Source organism: Schistocerca piceifrons, chromosome 10, assembly GCF_021461385.2.
Source record: "Schistocerca piceifrons isolate TAMUIC-IGC-003096 chromosome 10, iqSchPice1.1, whole genome shotgun sequence".
NCBI lineage: Eukaryota > Metazoa > Arthropoda > Insecta > Orthoptera > Acrididae > Schistocerca > Schistocerca piceifrons.
Genome location: NC_060147.1, coordinates 122462532 through 122483100, shown reverse-complemented (window position 1 = coordinate 122483100; position 20569 = coordinate 122462532). Strand labels below are relative to the sequence as shown.

The 20569-nt window shown below is 42.6% G+C and overlaps 1 protein-coding gene across 1 annotated transcript in view; it reads left to right on the top strand.

Moving 5' to 3' along the window:
* LOC124718820 (transmembrane protein 161B) overlaps positions 1–20569 on the top strand; it is a 91340-nt gene that overhangs the window by 13392 nt on the left and 57379 nt on the right. Inside the window, exons 3-4 of the mRNA XM_047244438.1 lie at positions 1352–1502; positions 17344–17457. Of these exons, the coding sequence (XP_047100394.1) occupies positions 1352–1502; positions 17344–17457 (265 nt within the window). The remainder of the gene's footprint in view (positions 1–1351; positions 1503–17343; positions 17458–20569) is intronic.

Here is a 20569-nt window from a genome sequence, read left to right as displayed (position 1 = left end):
TCCGATGCAATTTGTTCAATGTGAGACGTCTATTCGCACGAATTGCTTCCTCCGTTCTCCGAAGAAGGGCATCAGAGGTCACAGATCGCCGACATGTTCTTTGTTCGTCATGAACATCGGTCCTACCTTCAGAGAAATGAAGACACCATTTCATTACATTTTGTCGATTCATAATGTTCCCATAAACAGAAACAATTTCTTTGTGAATATCCGCTGGCTGCTGACCTTTCGCGTGAAGAAAAGTATGACGGAGTGCACTTCGTATTTGGTGGGATTCTGAATCGGTGCAGCCATTTTAAACGAGACCTACTCCAACCAGAAGCAACGTTCAACTGCCGAACAACCACGAGGAGAAAGCTAACGGTTCAAGGTTAACACCAGTGTTGCCAACTTGCTTGCCAAAACTCTTCTGTTCCTCTGGCGTACGGTGATCTTTACTTTCTGAAATACCCTCGTACATAGACTGAAGTGGTGAGTGAAAATTTGTACCAAGGCCAAGAATCGAACCAGAGTGTCCTGCTTAGTAGTTAGGTGCATTAGCCACTGAGCCACCTTGGCACAGCGGTTCACACAACTGCACAGATTACCCTGGCATGCCTCAATCCAGAGTCTCACTACCACCACAGTCTACTTTAAATTCCCTCTTACACCCGAACAGAATTGCCAAGGCTCTCCCCGTTCTGAGACAGCACCTCAGCATTGAACGTAAATGTGGGATCCAGCCTGAAACCCAGCATCGAATGTAAATGGGGTTCCAGCCTAAAACCCAAGTGCACGTATTTATACAAATGAAATGACACAATTTCAGAGACTTAGCTGGTCTTGTACAGATATAAATAGTGAGCAAGTACTGAACCGAGTAGAGAGAAAAATAAATTTGTGGTGCAACTTTACTAAAAGAAGGGATCAGTTGATAGGTGATGCCCCAATGCACCGAGTTATTGTCAGTTTAGTAATGGCGTGGAGTGTGTGTGTGGGGTAAAAATTGTAGGAGGAGACCGAGGCTTGAATGCAGTAAGCAGACTTAAATGCATCAGTAATGCAGAAATGAAGAGACTTCTACAGTATAGATTAACATGAATAGTTGCATTGGACCAGTCTTCGGACTGAGACCACAACAGCAACACTAATTTCTTTAAATTATTAAATTAAGTACAGTTACAAATAGTTTCATTACATCTGAACTACACATTCCATCCAGCTCGACAGTTTTAAAAGTAATTTATTGCATTCATTTGTCAGCAGCAGACTATTTGCTTGTTTTCCATATGTGCTTGTGACACAGCCAAGGTGCTTCTCTCTCATAGCAATGTGGAGGATAATATCACAATTCATAATTTCTCTCCCGCAGGCTCATTCGCTTCCTGTATCCCACCGATGACGAACTGCGGAGAGCTGCCGGGGTCCCTAAGGACAAACCCAAATCTAAGAAGGGGGGCCGACATGTGGAGAATGGCAGAGCTGGTGACACATTTCACGTTCCGAGGAATCTGGATATTCAGGTAGGTTTGTTGTATGAGCTGAGGGCAAAATCTCTGGATCAATTTTAAGTTTAATTATCTTTATGATGAAAACATCAGCCACCAGTCAGTTTTGGGACAAGGTGTGTTATTTTCAAGATGCAGCTTCTAATGGCACTGAATTATAGCATATACAGGGTGTTACAAAAAGGTACGGCCAAACTTTCAGGAAACATTCCTCACACACAAAGAAAGAAAATATGTCATGTGGACATGTGTCCGGAAACGCTTACTTTCCATGTTAGAGCTCATTTTATTACTTCTCTTCAAATCACATTAATCATGGAATGGAAACACACAGCAATAGAACGTACCAGCGCGACTTCAAACACTTTGTTACAGGAAATGTTCAAAATGTCCTCCGTTAGTGAGGATACATGCATCCACCCTCCGTCGCATGGAATCCCTGATGCACTGATGCAGCCCTGGAGAATGGCATGTTGTATCACAACCGTCCACAATACGAGCACGAAGAGTCTCCACATTTGGTACCGGGGTTGCGTAGACAAGAGCTTTCAAATGCCCCCATAAATGAAAGTCAAGAGGGTTGAGGTCAGGAGAGCGGTGAGGCCATGGAATTGTCCGCCTCTACCAATCCATCGGTCACCGAATCTGTTGTTGTGAAGCGTACGAACACTTCGACTGAAATGTGCAGGAGCTCCATCGTTGCATGAACCACATGTTGTGTCGTACTTGTAAAGGCACATGTTCTAGCAGCTCAGGTAGAGTATCCCGTATGAAATCATGTGCTCCATTGAGCGTAGGTGGAAGAACTAAAATGAGCTCTAACATGGAAATTAAGCGTTTCCAGACACATGTCCACATAACATCTTTTCTTTATTTGTGTGTGAGGAATGTTTCCTGAAAGTTTGGCCGTATCTTTTTGTAACACCCTGTATATGAGCACTAAATAATAGTATATACGTGATGGGCACTCAGATGAAAACCAAACACCTGCCACAGGGAGACTGTGGAATTGTCCCATTCGAAAGTAATCATCACATAAACTAAGACATTTATCTCACTGGGAGACGTGAATATCGATACCTGTTTCGAAAAACGCTTTTGGCCACTGACGGGTCCGCGACCACACCCCCTCTCACACTTCCTCGTCCGAGTCAATCTGACATCCACACGTGTCTGTCTTCTGGTTACCAGAAATGTGAAAATCATACGATGATAGATCCAGGCTGTACAGAGTATGTTGCAGTGGTTCCCAAACAAATTGTTGAAGGGCAGCCTTCATCCTATTTGGAATACGAGGGTGGGCATTATCGTCAATGGTAAGATTTTGTCTGACAGCTTTCCTGGGCGTTTTGTCTGTATGGCGTGTTGCAGTTTCTGCAAATTGTCTTTATAGGGCCGCTCATTGGTTGTGTTCCCACGCTCAAGGAACTCAATGAGCTGAAGGCCCCTGCAGTCAAAGGATGAGGTCATTGTGACCTAATGTGGTGCTACAGCTTAGAATCTGACGGCAAACATCAAAGCCAACAGTGGAAACATCCCACATCTTCTCTGCCAAAGAATTCCTAAGATGTTCACACAAGTTACAGCAAGGTCACGATGACTCCCTCTGCTCATAGATTTCCTCGCGTGTGAAATCACAATCGATGCGCACCACTATTGAGGCACTACGCAGAAACTGTGAGGTGCCGCAAAGTCAAAAAGCCCCAGAGTGATGTTGGATGGAATTGTCGTGTTGCGTGGTAATGCCCTCCCCCACATCACTAGTTGGATAAAAGCTACCCTTCAGAGATTTGACTTGCGAAACACTGAAATATTGCCTGAACATCCCAGACCTTTCACTATGTCAATTTCACACCTTTGGCGATCTGAAAGACGTGCGTTAATGTCAGTTCCAGTTGAGTGAGGAAGCGCAAGAGTGGGTGTGACTATGAATCTGCCAGTGGCTGACCACATTTTGTGAAACAAGAATTGATCATCTCGTCTCCCAGGGGAGAGATGTCTCAACACGTTTATCAAACCTTTCCACAGTCCCATTGCGACAAGCATTTGGTTTACCTTTCACTGCTCCATATACACTGATGAACCAAAACATTGTGACGACACACTTAATAATGTGTCAATCCACTTTTGAAACACAAAATGCAGCAGCAATTCTGTGTGGCATCAGTTTGATAAGTCCTCAGCAGGTCTCTGCAGGTATGTGGCATCAGATGTCTACACACAGTTCACACAATTCCCATAAATTATTTGGAAGGAGAAACAGCCTTGGTCGTATTTTTTTGTTTTATTATGCGCAAAATCGATTTTCGGTCACTTAGTGACCATCCTCAGTGCTGTAAGATACAATTAAAATTGTTAGGCACTGGTATTAAGAGGCTTAGAGTGATCACATAAACTCGCTCTAAGCCTGTTAATACCAGTGCCTAACAATTTTAATTATATCTTACAGCACTGAGGATGGTCACTAAGTGACCGAAAATCGATTTTGCGGATAATAAAACAAAAAAATACGACCAAGGCTGTTTCTCCTTCCAATTATATCCATTATCTGGTCGTGGTGCACAGAACACTCCATGGAGTCGTCAATCAACATAAATTATTTGTTGCCACTTGTTTGTGGATGCATTGCTAGTGGTGAAAAATGTAAGAGATGTGTACAGTGGATATTATGGCCGAGGCGTCGGTGTTTGTTCACTATTGTGCTGCTCGACCCACTGTACCCCCAAGTCTGATCTCGTGACACGGACAGTCGTGCTGCTGGGAGACACAGCGTATTGCCTCCAGGAAAGACACCCAGCATGAATCGATGCAGGTGGTTTGCAATAATGTTAAACTGGTGTCTTCAGTTACAACTGTAAGTCATGTGGAAGCCGAAGTGAATGTGCCCCGTACCACAAATACCGCCCCTACTGGCTCGTGTCTGTGGAGCCGTGCACGTTTTGAGTGGTCGTGTGCCCGGTTGACGGTGTATCTAGACGTGATAGTCCACCTTACCTGAACACAGCTGTCGGCCTGGTGTAATGAGAAACGTGATTCAGCTGATCGGGCGACATATTTCCATCGATCGACTGTCCGATCTCGTTGATCCTTAGCCCACCCGAGTCGTGAACAATGATGTTGTTTGGTCAGCGTTGGAGCATGTAGGGGTCATCTGCTGCAGAGTACCACATTTGACTATCTGCTGTGAAAAACTTGTGCTTACACCGGCATTGTAATCTACCACAGATAGCCCACATACCCTGCTTTACAGAGTGGCCAAGTCTCCGATCTACACGAGATCTGCCACCAATTACCACCTATCCTGTGTTGCAGTGGGGAAGTCTCCGATCTACACATTCTGTGATAAGGTGTGAACATTCAACACTTATCGCTCACTTGTGGTTCCACCGTCCTTCGACAACTTTCTGTAGGTGCTCACGAGAGTAGGATGCGAACAGCTGACTATTTTTCTGTTTCTTAGATTCTCATTCCCAGACACCAAGCCACAACAATCAGCCCTTTGTCAGAGTCACTTATTTCAGTGGATTTCTCATTCACAACCAGTATTATTGCTAGAAGGATTCCTCAGTCATCTCTGCTTCCCTTATATACAGGATTATTATGAGTGATTGAAGTGATTTCACAGATTTGCTGTAGCTATATTATTTGGCATATTGTCACAGTGCTTTGTACACACATAGAAAAACTCAAGGAATCCTTCTTCTTCTTCTTCTTCTTTACACTTGTGTGTGTGCCGCCCCCTCCCCTCAACTCATTCTGCAGATATGCAGTCAATAATAAAGCTCTTCCCCTGTGTCACACAGCATTTCCCATCAATCTGTTCACAAGCACTGTTGATGTGAGCCCACAGTTCTGGTAGGTTTGTTAGTAGATAAGGCATAAGCACTGAATCTTTCACCTAACCCTACACAAACAAAACGCACGGGGTCAGGTGGAGAGAGATGGTGGCAATGGCACAAATTGCTGGTCATCAACCTCACCACAACCAGTCCGTCGGTTTCTCAATTTTCTTTTTAAGAATTCACAAACATCATTATGGAAATGGGATGGAACAGCACGCTACTGGTAGATGAAGTCCACACTGTTCATCTCCAGCTGTGGCACGAGCCAATTTTCCACCATGTCCAGATACACGTGTCCTGTAACTGTCTTTTCACAGAAGGAAAAGGAACCATTAACTTTAAACCGTGAGACTCCACAGGATGCATTAACTGCTGACAAATATCAAATGTGCTGCACAATAGCACGGGGATTCACACATTGTGCCATTCTCAAAAAATGTTGCTTCATCGCTGAAGATGAGTTTCTCACAAAACCCATTCTCTTCGATAAGGTGTTGCGACAGCACCAAAAATTCAAAGCGTCTGACTTTGTCATTGGCTTGTAGCAGTTGTAAGTGGTAAGGCTTCAGCATCAGTTGCTCCCTTAAGATCTCCCAAACGGTCAGTTGTGGTATGTTCAGCTCTCCGGTTGTTCTGTTTGTCGACTTCTGTGGGCTACGTGTCAAAGTGTGGATCTCTGTTGTATTTCATTCTGAAATGTAATCGTACTGTTGCGGCAGACTGATGTGAATGCATTTTGAGCACTGTTTGTCTGTTGCCATCTTGCCTATCTGCTCACTGCTGTGCTCTGATGCTAGAAATCTGATGTATGGCTGAAACAGTACAAAACTTTTTCAGTTTTTCTATAGAGCTGAGTTTTGTGACAATATCTCAATTAACGCTGCTACAGTGAATTTATGAAATTGCTTCAATCACTGATAATCTTGTACTTCCTGTATAGTGTCACCTGCTCGCAACACCAACAGGTGGCATCCCGTCTTGTGGTGGTCACTGTTTGTAAGATTTCGGCATCTGTGAAAATGCCAAACGACTTGTGAAGGTTGCAGTTTTCGTGCCGCAACACTTTGCAGCTATGGCCACATTAAAGTGGATCTGAATCTTAATTTCTAAGAACTTTTATGAATTTATGATTCTTGTTTAAACAGCACACTGCAGTTTCGTTTTAAAGAACGAAGTGCTCCGTACATTGTGTAGTCTTACACCTCACAAGAGAAACAGTCCATCGCACCCCTCTCACATTTAGTGGTAAGACAACCCAGTCGACACCTGTCAAAATTTGAACACAGATCAAGCGAGAAAACAGGAAGAAAGTGCACTGAATTGTGAAAAAAAGGCAAAATAGAAACAGTGAACAGTCTAATGGTCCATAGAGCCGTGTGAAATAGTCATGACGCCATGGTCAGGGTATTAGACTGTGAAGTGGATGAGCTGTGTTCAAAGTTCCCTAGTGCCCCTCTCCTTCCCCACCCCCCCCCCCCTTTCCCCTATCCCCCCTCCAGGTTCGCTGTATTCAGACTTGTCTCTGTGTCTTGGTGTAATGTCCATTTGCAATAGTCAGATGTAAGGAATGGATAGGTAATTAAAGTTGATTCTGCACAGCTACTGTATTAGCAGCCGAAAAAAAGTGGCTTTTGAGTGAGAACTGCAAACATTTGATGACAAGTCAACTGAATCCTCCACCAGAAAACACATCTGGTGTGTCATATGTGGCATTAGTAACACTATCTGTGCCATACAATGGGAATCTCTTATTAATGTACCTAATTTGTACACCTGGCAAGTGAGAGAGTTATGCCTCCATGTGGTCTGTCAAAACACACTATAGGATTTGTGTCAGGACCCCGTGGAGGCTTGTCCATTACAGGGATGTTATTGTCATGTAACCTCTTTGCCACAGGCTGTGAATTATGAACAGGTGCTCGATTGTGTTAGAAGATGCAGTCGCCATCCCCAAATTGCTCTTCAATATTTTTGAAGTTGTGTTCTCCATTTAGGAAGTTTTGCCTCCTGAATTCCTTTGTTGTAACATAGTTCAGACCTGTGTACTTGTTGTTTCCATTTCTGTGAGACGTCCATACGATACACTATGTGATCAAAAGTATCCAGACACTTGTCTCAAAATGACTTGAAAGTTCGTGGCACCCTCCATCAGTAATACTGGAATTCAGTATGGTGTTGGCCCTCCGTTAACCTTGATGACAGCTTCCTTTCTCGCAGGCTTATGTCCAATCAGGTGCTGGAAGGTTTCTTGGGGAATGTTAGCCCATTCTTCAAGGAGTGCTGCACTGAGCAGAGGTATCGATGTCAGTCGGTGAGGCCTGGCATGAAGTCAGCGTTCCAAAACATCCCAAAGGTGTTTTATAGGATTCGTGTCAGGACTCCGAGTGGGCTAGTCCATTACAGGGATGTTATTGTCATGCAACCACTTTGCCATAGGCCGTGCCTTATGAACAGCTGCTCGATCGTGTTGAAAGATGCAATCACCATCCCCAAATTGCTCTTCAACAGTGGGAAGGAAGAAGGTGTTTAAAACATCAATGTAGGTGTGTTCTGTGATAGTGTCATGCAAAACAACAAGGGGTGCTGGCCCCCTCCATGAAAAACACGTCCACACCATAACGCCACTGCCTCCAAATTTTACTGTTGGCCCTACACACGCTGGCAGATGACGTTCACCGGGCATTCGCCATATCCACACCCTGCCATTGGATCACCTCCTTGTGTACTCCACACAGTGTTTTTTCCACTTTTCAGTTGCTCCAAAGTTTACACTTCTTACACCAAGCGAGGTGTCGTTTGGTATACTGGCGTGACTTGTGGCTTATGAGCGGCCACTCGACCGTGAAATCCAAGATTTCTCACCTCCCACCTAACTGTCATAGTACTTGCAGTGGCTCCTGATGCAGTTTTGAATTCCTGTGTGACAGTCTGGATTACAACTCTCTTCAACTGCCGGCAGTCTCTGTCAGTCAACAGACTATATCGGCCTGTATGCTTTTACACATTACGACCCTCTTCAACTGTTGGCAGTGTCTGTCGGTCAACAGACGAGGTCCGTGTGTATGCTTTTGTGCTGTATGTGTCCCTTCAAATTTCCACTTCAGTATCACATTGGAAACAGTGGACCTAGGGATGTTTAGGAGTGTGTAAATCTCGCATAAAGACATGACACAAGTGACACCCAATCACCTGACCACGTTCGAAGTCCGTGAGTTCCATGGAGCATCCCATTCTACTCTCTCATGATGTCTAATGGCTACTGAGGTAGCTGATGTGGAGTACCTGGCAGTAGATGGCAGCACAGTGCGCCTAATATGAAAAACATGTGTTTTTAGGGGTGTCCGGGTACTTTTGATCACATAGTGTATGTCGCCTGGTCTCACTATTCATCACATGTACTTGCGATGGTAATATATTCTTACCGTTTGACTCTTATTTTATAACCAGTGTATAGTATGACAACTGCCAAGACTACAGAAAGAGAACAAACATTTCAGTGACTGGAAAGACAGCTCATAATGCTGTGGGGGAGGGGGGGGGGAAATAATAATAATAATAATAATAATAATAAAATAATAATAATAATAATAATAATAATAAAAATAAAAATATATGGTACAAGCGAGTTTTGAACATGGCTCATCTAGTGACCACTTAAACACCATGCTGAGGCTCTCGTAGCTTGCTCAAAGTTGCACTTGGTAAGCTTGGACCATACACTATTTCTGTTTTGCTCCTTTTTTCACAGTTTAGTACACCTTCTTCCTGTTTCGTCTTGTACTGACAGAGAGAAAAGATTGTCGAGTTATTTGGCATATTTTCACTCCCTGTTGTTTTAATGAATTTTCTTCAGGGCAGTGTACTTAAAGTAACTAAGGTGTTTTTGCAGCAAAAATGAGCAGTAAGAATATAATTCCGGTATAAGGGACAGTTGGAAAGTTGCCATTTGATGATGTTGCTGTAGATATGTGCAACTTACAGACATGCTAAGTTTTTTGATTTGTCTGTTATTATCACGAGTTCTAGGCCAAAATTTCTGTGTTACGGAAACCTCTGCTGCAACTGTGGATTGCGCTATTTGATTTATTGTAGTAGTTTGACAACACATGTTTTTCATTGCATCATCATTTTGTGAACCAGTATTGTTTCAGAAGTAATGTAGTACTCTTTTATAACCTATTTAGCACAGACTACACACAAATTATACACTTCTCTACACTGTGTTGCCTCACTGAGTCCTCTACTGTGGGTGCATAAATTTGTAGTTATATTGTGGTTTGACATACTGATGTTCACAATTTGATGTCATTGCCGAGTTTAAAGCAATTGAGTAACATTTAAATTAACACTCTCACTTTTTTTTTAGGTGTTTGGAATGCCACTATGTATTATTGTTTGGCTTGCTTTTTACACATTTTTTTAACATAGCCTGGAAACTTATAGTTTCGTTAGCATTTTTTAAGATAAATTTTACTAATCCAAGACTCATGATTAAAGTCCAGTTTTTACTTCTTTGATATATCTGTTTACTGTGCCTTCAGATTATGCAATTTTTTTAAACTGTTTTGCTGTCTAACAACTGATCTTATTTCACTTTCCACTAACATTTTGCTTTAAAGTTCCAGCACCCACTCTTGTCTTTCTCACTAGCAGTTAAAGGCCTAAATTTCTACTTTTTGATTGTTAAAATTGGACTTGAAATTGAGATTGTTATTGTCAGTCAAAAAAAAAAAAAAAAAAAAGAAGCTTACACCATGGGAGAGCCCCTGGACCCCCTGCCCCAATTCTCCTGTCTCCATTGCTAATAGCTTCTTTCTAAACTTGGTATCTGTCAAGGGATTAGTGTAGCATCCATGTCTTTCCTACATGCATGGGCTAAACATGGCAATGTGCACAATGGCGACATTATTACCAAATGCATCCAAATAGGCCTGATGTGCTGTTATTCTTTTCTCGGCTCCTGTAGGACAAACACCGGAAGACATCCATCAGAGAATTAAGAATGTGTATGGGGCAGCATGTCTGTCAAGAACCATCGTGACACCACTATGCTGAGGGGTGCTGCTGCTTCACGATAACACACGCCCCCGTATCGCAAATGTCGTAACGCAGAAGCTAGGCCAACTTGAGTGGGAGGCACTACAGCACCTTCCATTTATTCCTGAACTCTCTCCATACAATTATTACACCTTTGGTCCCATAAAAAAGGGCTCGAAAGGTCGACAATTCCTTTTAGGTGTGGGTTTGTAGCAGTCAGTTATGAATCTCTTCATGCAGAGGACACTGTGTTTTACCGAATGGGTACCGTCAACCTGGTTCATGGGTGGGATGATTCCCTCGTTGCTAACAGGAATTTTGTATGATCAGAATTCTGACTCTAGACGGTATGGTTATACCAGTTCTAGAATGTATGGCCTTTGAATGGAAACATTTTGATCACCCCTTCTACATAACTTAGCAGAAGTCTTTTTTAGGAATTCTCACACTCACTTCCCAATACATTTACTCCTCAGTAGGTTTTGTTGCCACTAGTAAAAAGTAGCTTCATCTGTGCTGTGGTTTACAGTTGCAATACAATACACAAATTTTCGTGTAGACTTTCCTCCCGTGGTGAAGACTTCAGAATGGGGTTATGTACTCTGGTGGCAAGATATTCGACAAACTCCCATCTAATGTAAAGCAAGCCACTGTACGGTGTGTGGCGGAGGGTACCCTGTACCACTACTACTCATTTCCTTTCTTGTTCCACTCTCAAATAGAGCAAGGGAAAAATGACTGTCTATATGCCTCCATATGAGCCCTAATTTCTCTTATCTTCACAGACCTTACACGCAATGTGTGTTTGCAGCAGTAGAATTGTTCGGCAGTCAGCTTCAAATGCTGCTTCTCTAAATTTTCTCAATAGTGTTTCTCAAAATGAACATTGCCTTCCCTCCAGGAATTCCCATTTGAATTCCTGAAGCATCTCCGTAATAATTGTGTATTGTTTGAGCGTACCGGTAACAAATCTAGCAGCCTGCCTCTGAATTGCTTCGACGTCTTCCTTCAATCCGACCTGGGACAGTCCCAAAAACTCAAGCAGTTCTCAAGAATAGGTCGTATCAGTGTCTTATGTGCGGTCTCCTTTACAGGGGAACCACTCTTTCTTAAAACTCTCCCAATAAACCCAAGTTGACCATTCGCCTTCCCTACCACACTTCTCACATGCTTGTTCCACCTCATATTGCATTGCAACACTATGCCTAGATATTTAAATGACTTGACTGTGTCAAGCAGGACACTGGTAATACTGTATCCAGACATTACTGGTTTGGTCTTCCTATTCATATGCATTAACTTACATTTTTCCACATTTAAGGCTAGCTACCATTCATCACACCAACTGGAAATTTTGTCTAAGTTGTCTTGTATCTTCATACAGTCACTCAACTTCGACACCTTCCCATACACCACAGCATCATCAGCAATCAGCCACAGATTGCTGCCCATCCTGTCTGCCAAATCATTTGTATATATAGAGAACAACAGCAGTCCCTTCACATTTCCCCTCTGGCACTTCTGACGATACCCTTGTTTCTGATGAACGCATGCCATTGAGGGTAACATGGTGGGTTCTATTATTTAAGAAGTCTTCAAGCCACTCGCATATCTGTGAACTTATTCCATTTGTTCGTATCTTCATTAAAAGCTTGCAATGGGGCACCACGTCAAATGCTTTCCGGAAATCTAGAAGTATGGAATCTGCCCGTTGCCCTTCATCCATAGTTCACTGTATATCATGTGAGAAAAGGACAATCAGAGTTTTGCACAAGGAGTCCTTTCTAAAACCATGCTGATTTGTGGTCATAAGCTTCTCAGTCTCAAGAAAGTTTATTATATCTGAACTGAGAATAAGTTAAAGGATTCTGCAGCAAACAGAAGTTAGGGACAGCGGTTTGTAAGTTTGCATGTCTGCTTTTTTTTTTACCCTTCTTATATACTGGAGTCACCTGTGCTATTTTTCCAGTTGCTTGGGGCTTTGTGCTGGATGAGAGATTCATGATAAGTACAAGCTAGGTAAGAAGCCAATGCCATAGAGCACTCTTTGTAAAATCGAACTGGGATACCATCCGGACATGGTGACTTATTTACTTTCAAATCTTTCAGCTGTTTATCTATGTGAGAGACGCGTATTACTATGTTGTCCATACAGGAGTCTGTCTGATGGTCAAATTATGGTATGTTTGTATAATTCTCCAGTGTGAATGATTTCTTGAACGTGATTGTCAGTCAGACCTGGAGTGGGGTAGTAGTTGTCAAAGTAAACACAATAACTCTTTGCAAGCATATCATGGGCTAACTCCAAAACAGTTCGAGAAGTTATTTTTCGTTCAGGATAAGGACTGCCATGATTTTGTTCTTAGCAGTGTAAACTACAGAAAAATTTGTAACAGCCTGCTGATACAGTATCTTGACTGATAAGAGGAACCATGTAGTGGAGAAAGCATTAATTAATCTATATTACCAGCACCTAGAACCCAATACCAGTTGCCGTTTTCCAGTCTGGTGGATTCCAAGAGCAGCCAAAAATTTGATTTTCAGTATTTCACATAATTATTGCCAAATCCGAAAATAGTCTACTCACTAGGAGTTATAATCTTATGTTAAAGGTTTAATAAAATAAGACCTGTATCACAGTTGCAGACTGAGGACAGCTGACGATACACAAATACGCAGACTTTTATTCGTCCGTTATTTGAGAATGACAGCAGTTAGCAATTTCCAGCCAACTTCACACAATTTCAAACCTACAAGGAACTTTTTTTCAGTGACGCCCCAACAAAATGATGAGAGGGAAAAGTTTATCACTTACTGTACTACTCAGTATGCATGGGTTGACAGGTGTGATACTGTTAGTTATGTAAGCCCATTCACCACAGCATCAAATAGGATGGGAAAAATCGGTTTTTAATTGTCCCAAGGTCAAAAACTGCATAAAATGCACCAATCACATCAGATTTTAATTGTCCTGAGGCCAAAAACCAAATAAAAAGCATCAATCAAAATCAAATCGGATTATTAATTTTCCTGTGACCGGCACAAAACATGTTCAATGTGCTGTCCACCATTTTCTCCAAGTTGAAATAGAAAAACGGCATGTTCCACAACTGATCGATGTGTTTCCAGGGTCACGTTCAGAATGTGTTGCGCAGTGTGTGCATTCGATGCTGCTAAGTATGCAGTCGGAACACAGAACACATCATCTTTCAGATAGCCCTACAGCCAGAAGTCACACGGATTAAGGTCAGGTGGTTGGGACAGTCAGGCTGTAGGGAAATGGCGGCTGATAATTCCAGCATTTCCAAAAAGGCGCTTCAGCAGCTGCTTAACTGGATTTGCAATGTGCAGAGGTGTGCCATCTTGCATAAAAATGATCCCATCCATACTGTTGGAGAGCTGGAATGACGTGGTTGCGCAAAAGACACTCTGAGCACTTACCAGTGACGGTACAGGTAACAGGACCGGAAGCACCTGTCTCTTCGAAAAAATATGACCCTATGATAAATGATGGGGTGAACACGTACCACGTAGTGACCTTTTCAGGATTTAGTGGTACTGGTTGATTTACATGTGAATTTTCTGTTGCCTATATTCAACAGGTCTGTATATCGACATATCCTGTCAGATGGAAGTGAGCTTCGGCTGTCCTTCAAAATCTTCAGTGACCAGTCATTGTCCACTTGCAGGCAAGCAAGAAATTCTAAAGTGAAGGTCTCTCTTGCTGGCAGGTAAGCAGGAAGCAACTTGTGCACATGGGTAATTTTGAATGGATAGCAAAGAAGGATGTTCCGTAGGATTTTACACACTGTGCTCACGAGTATCTCCAATGTTCGGACAATTCTCCATGCACCAAATGTTTGCACTCCACCACTTGTTTTGACACAGTCAAGTGCTTATTGTAAAACAGTTAAGATCCTTAGATGCCAGGAAGGCATCTGGCCCAGACAGTATCCCCATAAGATTATATGTTGACTATGCTACAAATATAGCACCATTCTTATCCATCATCTATCAGAGATCATTGGAACAGCGGAAAGTTCCACAGGACTGGAAGAAGGCCCAGGTCATAGCAATCTATAAAAAGGGGGAGAAAATCGGATGCACATAATTACTAGCCAATTTCACTGACATTGATTTGTTGTAGAATCATGGAACGTATTTTGTGTTCAGACATAATGACCCATCTGCAGAAACCAGCACAATTTTAGGAAACAGCGGTCATGCGAGACACAGCTCCCAGGTTGATGCCATATTTCTTGACTTTCGAAAAGTGTTCGACTCAGTTCCGCACTGTTGCTTGCTCCAAGAAGTGTGCGCTTACGGTTCATCCGATGACATATGTGGTTGGATAGAAAGTTTTCTAACAGACAGAGAGCAGTATGTCGTCCTGAATGGGGTGACCTCAACAGAAAAAAGCGTGCCCCACGGCAGCATAATAGGTCCACTGCTTTTTACGATTTACATAAACGATGTTGATGGTATCAACAGCGGCATTAGACTGTTTGCCGATGATGCTGTAGTCTACAGGAAAGTAGTATCACATGAAATTTGTGAACAAACCAATGAGGATTTGCAGAAAATAAATGTGTGGCAATGACTGACAATTATCTTTCAGTATTAGTAATTGTAACCTACTGCGTATAACAAGGTGAAAATCACCATTAATGTAAAAGTACAAAATAAATACCCAGTCTTTGGAAGTGGTAACATCCGTCAAGTATGTGGGTGTGACTGTTCAAAATGATCTCAAATGGAATGATCAGATTACACAAGTAACGGGCAAGTCGAACTCTAGATTGCGGTTTATTGGTAGTTCATCCAGTCTTAGAGTGTTGTTCGTCTGTATGGGACCCTTACCAATTGGGTCTGATTCAAGAGATTGAGAAGGTCCAAAGAAGATCGGCAAGATTCGTGACTGGTACATTTAGCCATTGCTAGAAAGTTACAAATCTCATAGATTGTTTAAAGTGGGACACACTGTCAGATAGATGACGCGCTAAACAGAAGGGGCTGCTCACTAAATTCCGAAATCCGATCTTCACTGAGGATGTAGAGCATATATTATTACCACCAACTCTCAAATCACGCAATGATCACCGTTCAAAGATAAGGGAAATTAGAGCTCATACTGAGGCGTTCAGACAGTCGTTTTTCCCTCGCGTGATCTGTGAGTGGAACAGAGGGGAGGGGGAATGTGACTTTGGCGCAAATTGTGCCCTCTGCCACACACTGCTTGGTGGCTAGCAGAGTATATATGTAGATGTTTAAATCTCTGGGCATAACGTTGCAAAGGTGGAACGAGTATGTGAGAACTGTGGTACGGAAGGTGAATGGTCGACTTTGGTTTATTGGGAGAATTTTAGGAGAGAGTGGTTCACCTGTAAAGACAACCTATTCTTGAGTACTGCTAGAGTGTTTGGGATCCGTTGCATTGAAGGAAGACATCGAAGCATTTCAGAGGTGGGCTGCTAGATTTGTTACCAGTAGGTTTGAACAAGACGTAAGTGTTATGGAGATGCTTCGGGAACTCAAATGGGAATCCCTGGAGGGAAGACGAGAAACTATCTTGAGAAAACTTAGAGAACCAGCATTTGACGCTGACCGCTGAACGATTCTACTGGCGCCAACATACATAGCACATAAGGACCACGAAGATAAAATACAAGAAATTAGGACTCATATGGATGCATATAACAGTAGTTTTTCCCTCGCTCTATTTGTGAGTGGAACAGGAAAGGAAATGACTTGTTGTGGTTCCAGGTACCCTCTGCCATGCGACCTACAGTGGCTTGCTGTGTGTTTATGTGGAGATGTAGAAGTAAGGTAGAAAAGAGTGTAGGCTGCTGTGAACTGTTCAGTGACAGGATTGTTCTTGTCAGAATCAGCAGCAAAACAATGCCAACAGCAATAGTTCAGGTATGGATTCAAATGTCACAAGCACCAGACGAAGATGTTGGGAAATATGAGGGTATTGAACATGTAATTCAGCATGTAAGGGGAGTTGATAATCCAATAATCATGTGGAATTTGAACATGTAATTCAGTATGTAAAGGGAGACGATAATCTAATAATCTTGTGAAATTTTAATGTGGTATTAGGAGAATGAATATAAGAAAGAGTTACAGAAGAATATAATCTTGGTAGTAGGAATGAGGGAGGGGAAAGACTAATTGAGTTGTACAATAAGTTTCAGCTAGTAATAGAACATACCGTTCAAAAATCGTGAAAGAAGGTATACTTGGGAAAGCTCCAAAGACATGGGAAGAGCCCAGTTGGATTACCTCATGGTCAGACAGAGTTTCCAAAATCAAGCTATTGGATTGTAAGGCATACCCAGGAGCAGTTGTAAACTTATATCACAATTTAATAATGGTGAAGAGTAGACTGAGGTTTAAGAGAATCATCCAGAAGAATCGGTGTGGAAAGAAGTGAGACGCGGAACTACTGAGGAATGATGAGGTGCATTTGAAGTTCTCTAAGGCTTAGAACTGTGACAATTGATACTGCAGTATGCAGAAGGAGTAGGTAACTGAAGGACAAGCTAACAGAGAAGCAAATATTTCCCAGAGCCAGATCATGTTGCCACAAGTGATAATGAAGGAGAAAGAGGTTTAATCAGTCACTGTTTGTTAGTTATTCATTTTGACAATGAACATATGCTTTTGTCCCTGTGCACCATCTGCAGGTGATATTTGATCTATGTAAATAGTTTCTGGTTTTTTATGCTTGTACCCTATTCATTATTCTTTTGTGAACAGATTATTTCACTTAATGGCTGGAAACTTCTGCGTACACACTCACTATGTTTTGATAAAATTCTCTCTCTCTCTCTCTCTCTCTCTCTCTCTCTCTCTCTCTCTCACACACACACACACACACACACACACACACACACACACACACACACACACACACAGAGAGAGAGAGAGTTAAAATTGTCTTAATTTGATAAATACACTTGCCTCTCTTGCAGCTAGAAACGGCAAAGGTGTCCTCATTGGACGTCATCCACCTGCGCTACTACAGTGAGTACCAGTGGTTTGTCGACTTCTCGCTGTACGCTGCTATTGTTTACATCTTGACGGAGGTGAGTGTGAAAGGTATGTGTGCATTTAAGGCGAGTGGCAATATGGCAGAAGTGCATCCTAGCTTGTTGAAGTATTCCTTGTAAGACTTTCAATAGTCTGCAAATGATGAGTTTTTCAAGAATAACTGCCCTTCCCCTGTATGTAGTAGTGTCCAGTTAGGAACATGCGTAGTACTTTCTGGATGTCATGCTAATGTTATTCTATAGTGGAAATTTTGCTTAAGTTTATCCTTGTTGCAATGGAATTGTTTGAGGTCTGTGACTGTTTTACTAAGTTCACAAACTTACGTATTTTCTGCTTCACTCGCATTCATTATTGAAGATAATATGGTAATGGCACTTGCATGTCACCATATGGGTTTTGCACATCAAACTATACTAAGTCACCAAAAATCGAAGGATACCTCCTAATATCGAGTTGGGCTTCCTTTAGCCCGGTGTAGTGCAGCAACTCAATGTGGCACGGACTCAACAAGTCACTGGCTGTCCCTCTCAGAAATATTGAGCCACACTGCCTTCTATAGCTGTCTGTAACTGCAAAAGTGTTGCCAGTACAGGATTTTTGTGCACGAACTGACTGTCAATTATGTCCCGTAAATGTTCAGTGGGATTCACATCGGGCAGTCTGTGTGGCCAAATCGTTCACTCAAATAGTCCAGAATGTCCTTTGAACCAGTTGTGAACAATTGTGGCCCGGTGACATGGCACATTGTCATCCGTAAAAATTCCATCGTTGTTTGGGAGCATGAAGTCCATGGATGAATGTCTGCAAATAGTCTCCAAGGAGCTGAACATAATCATTTCCAGTGAATGATTGGTTCAGTTGCACCAAAGAACCCAGTCCGTTCCATGCAAACATAGCCCACACAGTTATGGAGCCACAACAAGCTTGCACAGTGCCCTGTTGATGACCTGAGTCTATGGCTTCTTGGGGTCTGTGCCACACTTGTACCCTACCATCAGCTCCTATCAACTGGAATTGGGACTCATCTGACCAGGCCATGGGTTTCCAGTTGTTAAGGTTCAACCAATATGGCCGTGGGCTCAGGAGAGGCACCACAGGCAATATCATGCTGTTAGCAAAGGAATTCGTGTCAGTTGTCTGCAACCACAGCCCATTAATGCCAAATTGTGCCGCACTGTCTTTACGGATACATTTGTTGTATGTCCCACATTGATTTCTGCGGTTATTTCACACAGTGTCGTTTGTCTATTAGCACTGACAACTCTATGCAAATGCTGCTGCTCTCAGTCGTTAGGTGAAGACCGTTGGCCACTGCGTCGTCTGTGGTGAGAGATAATGCTTGAAATTTGGTATTCTCGCCACACTTGTGACACTGTGGATCTCAGAATATTGAATTCCCCTAACAGTTCCTGAAATGAAATGTCCCGTATGTCAAACTCCAACTACCATTCTGAATTGAAAGTGCATTAATTCCTGTTGTGTGGTCATAATCGGGTCGGAGAACTTTTCACGTGAATCACCCGAGCACAAATAACATCTCCGACAATGCACTGCCCTTTCCTGCCTTGTGTATGCAATACTGCCACCATCTGTATATGTGCGTCTCACTACACTGTGACTTTTGTCACTTCAGTGTATGTTGTACACAGCCCTCATTAATGTTTTTGCTTTAAGTTTTCATTCAAGACTATACCCACAATTTCCTCAGGAATCTCTTCTGCATGACCTGTAACTTCTCCTTGCTGTAGTTTATCAGTGATAACACCAGTTCCTGTCAGATCACCGAAGTTGAGCACTGTCGGGCTCGGCTAGCACTCGGATGAGTGGCTGTCCGGGTCTGCCTGACGCTTTTAGACATGCGGGGTGCACTCGGCCCGTGTGAGTCCAATTGAGGAGCTACTCGATTGAGACTTAGTGGCTCTGATCACAAAGGCTGACAACAGCCGGGACAGTGGCGTGCCGACCATGTGCCCCTCCACATCCGCATTCAGTGACACCTGTCAGCTGAGGATGACACAGCAGTCAGTCAGCACCATTGGGCCTTCCAAGGCTTGTTTGTGTGGAGTTAAGCTTAGTTGCCTTGCCTATTTTGGTGTTCCAGATGATGTACAGGGTGGTCGATCTGAATTTTCAGATGAGATTATCTCAAAAACTCTACATTGGGTAAAAAAATAGTGGGTAAGACAAGTTCGTAAGCTCAAAGGGGGACATCAAATGACACTACACATGATCCCCAGCCCCCGCCCCCTTTGGTGGGGCGGGGGGCAACTTTTAAATCTTAAATGGAAACCCCCATTTTTTATCGCAGATTCGGATTCTCCATAAAAAGTAATCTAGTTTTGTCCGAAACACTTTTAAAACCATTGACAGATGTCGCTGAAATGGAGAAAAATTAAAGTTGGGGAAGAACTCCTATTTATTTCGAATGATCCGAGGAGGACACATCTAATCGATACAAAATGTGCACCAATTCTTTCATTACGCCAAATTAAGCTATATTTTTCACAAAATGTATCCTACCCACCACAGTTTTTGATGGAGGAAGGCAGAATGGTATTAAAATCTCGTAAGGGAACTCTTCACAATTGCATTACTCATCCGACTGTGGCGCTACCGTGGCCGAACTGCGAACTGTGGCTCAGTATAAAGGTCGGGGCAATGCGATCAGACATCACTTCACTTTCAGATTGTAAACCGTAAACATCAACTGACGAAAGTAAATTATTCTTTAGCAAAACATGGCTCACTGTTCTCCTACAGAGATTGTCGATATGATGTTAATTTTAGGTGAATGCCATAACAATTATGCTGCAGCTGCGCAATTGTATGTGGATCGTTTCCCAAACAGACGACATCCAAGCAAAAACATTATTCGAAATTGCACTCAACGAGCTCAGAATGGATACGTGCACCATCCATCTCATCATCGCGAATACAATGAAAATGATGCTCGTACCCTTATCGTTCTCACTTGTGTTCAACTGGATCCCGAAATTAGTAGCTGTGTGATTCGGAGACAAATTGGAGTACCAAAATAAACTGTTTTGAGGCTTTTGAAGGCACATAAATATCATGCACATCATATCACACTGACACAAGCATTAACGCCAAAAGATGTGCAAATACTCATGCATTTCTGCCAATGGG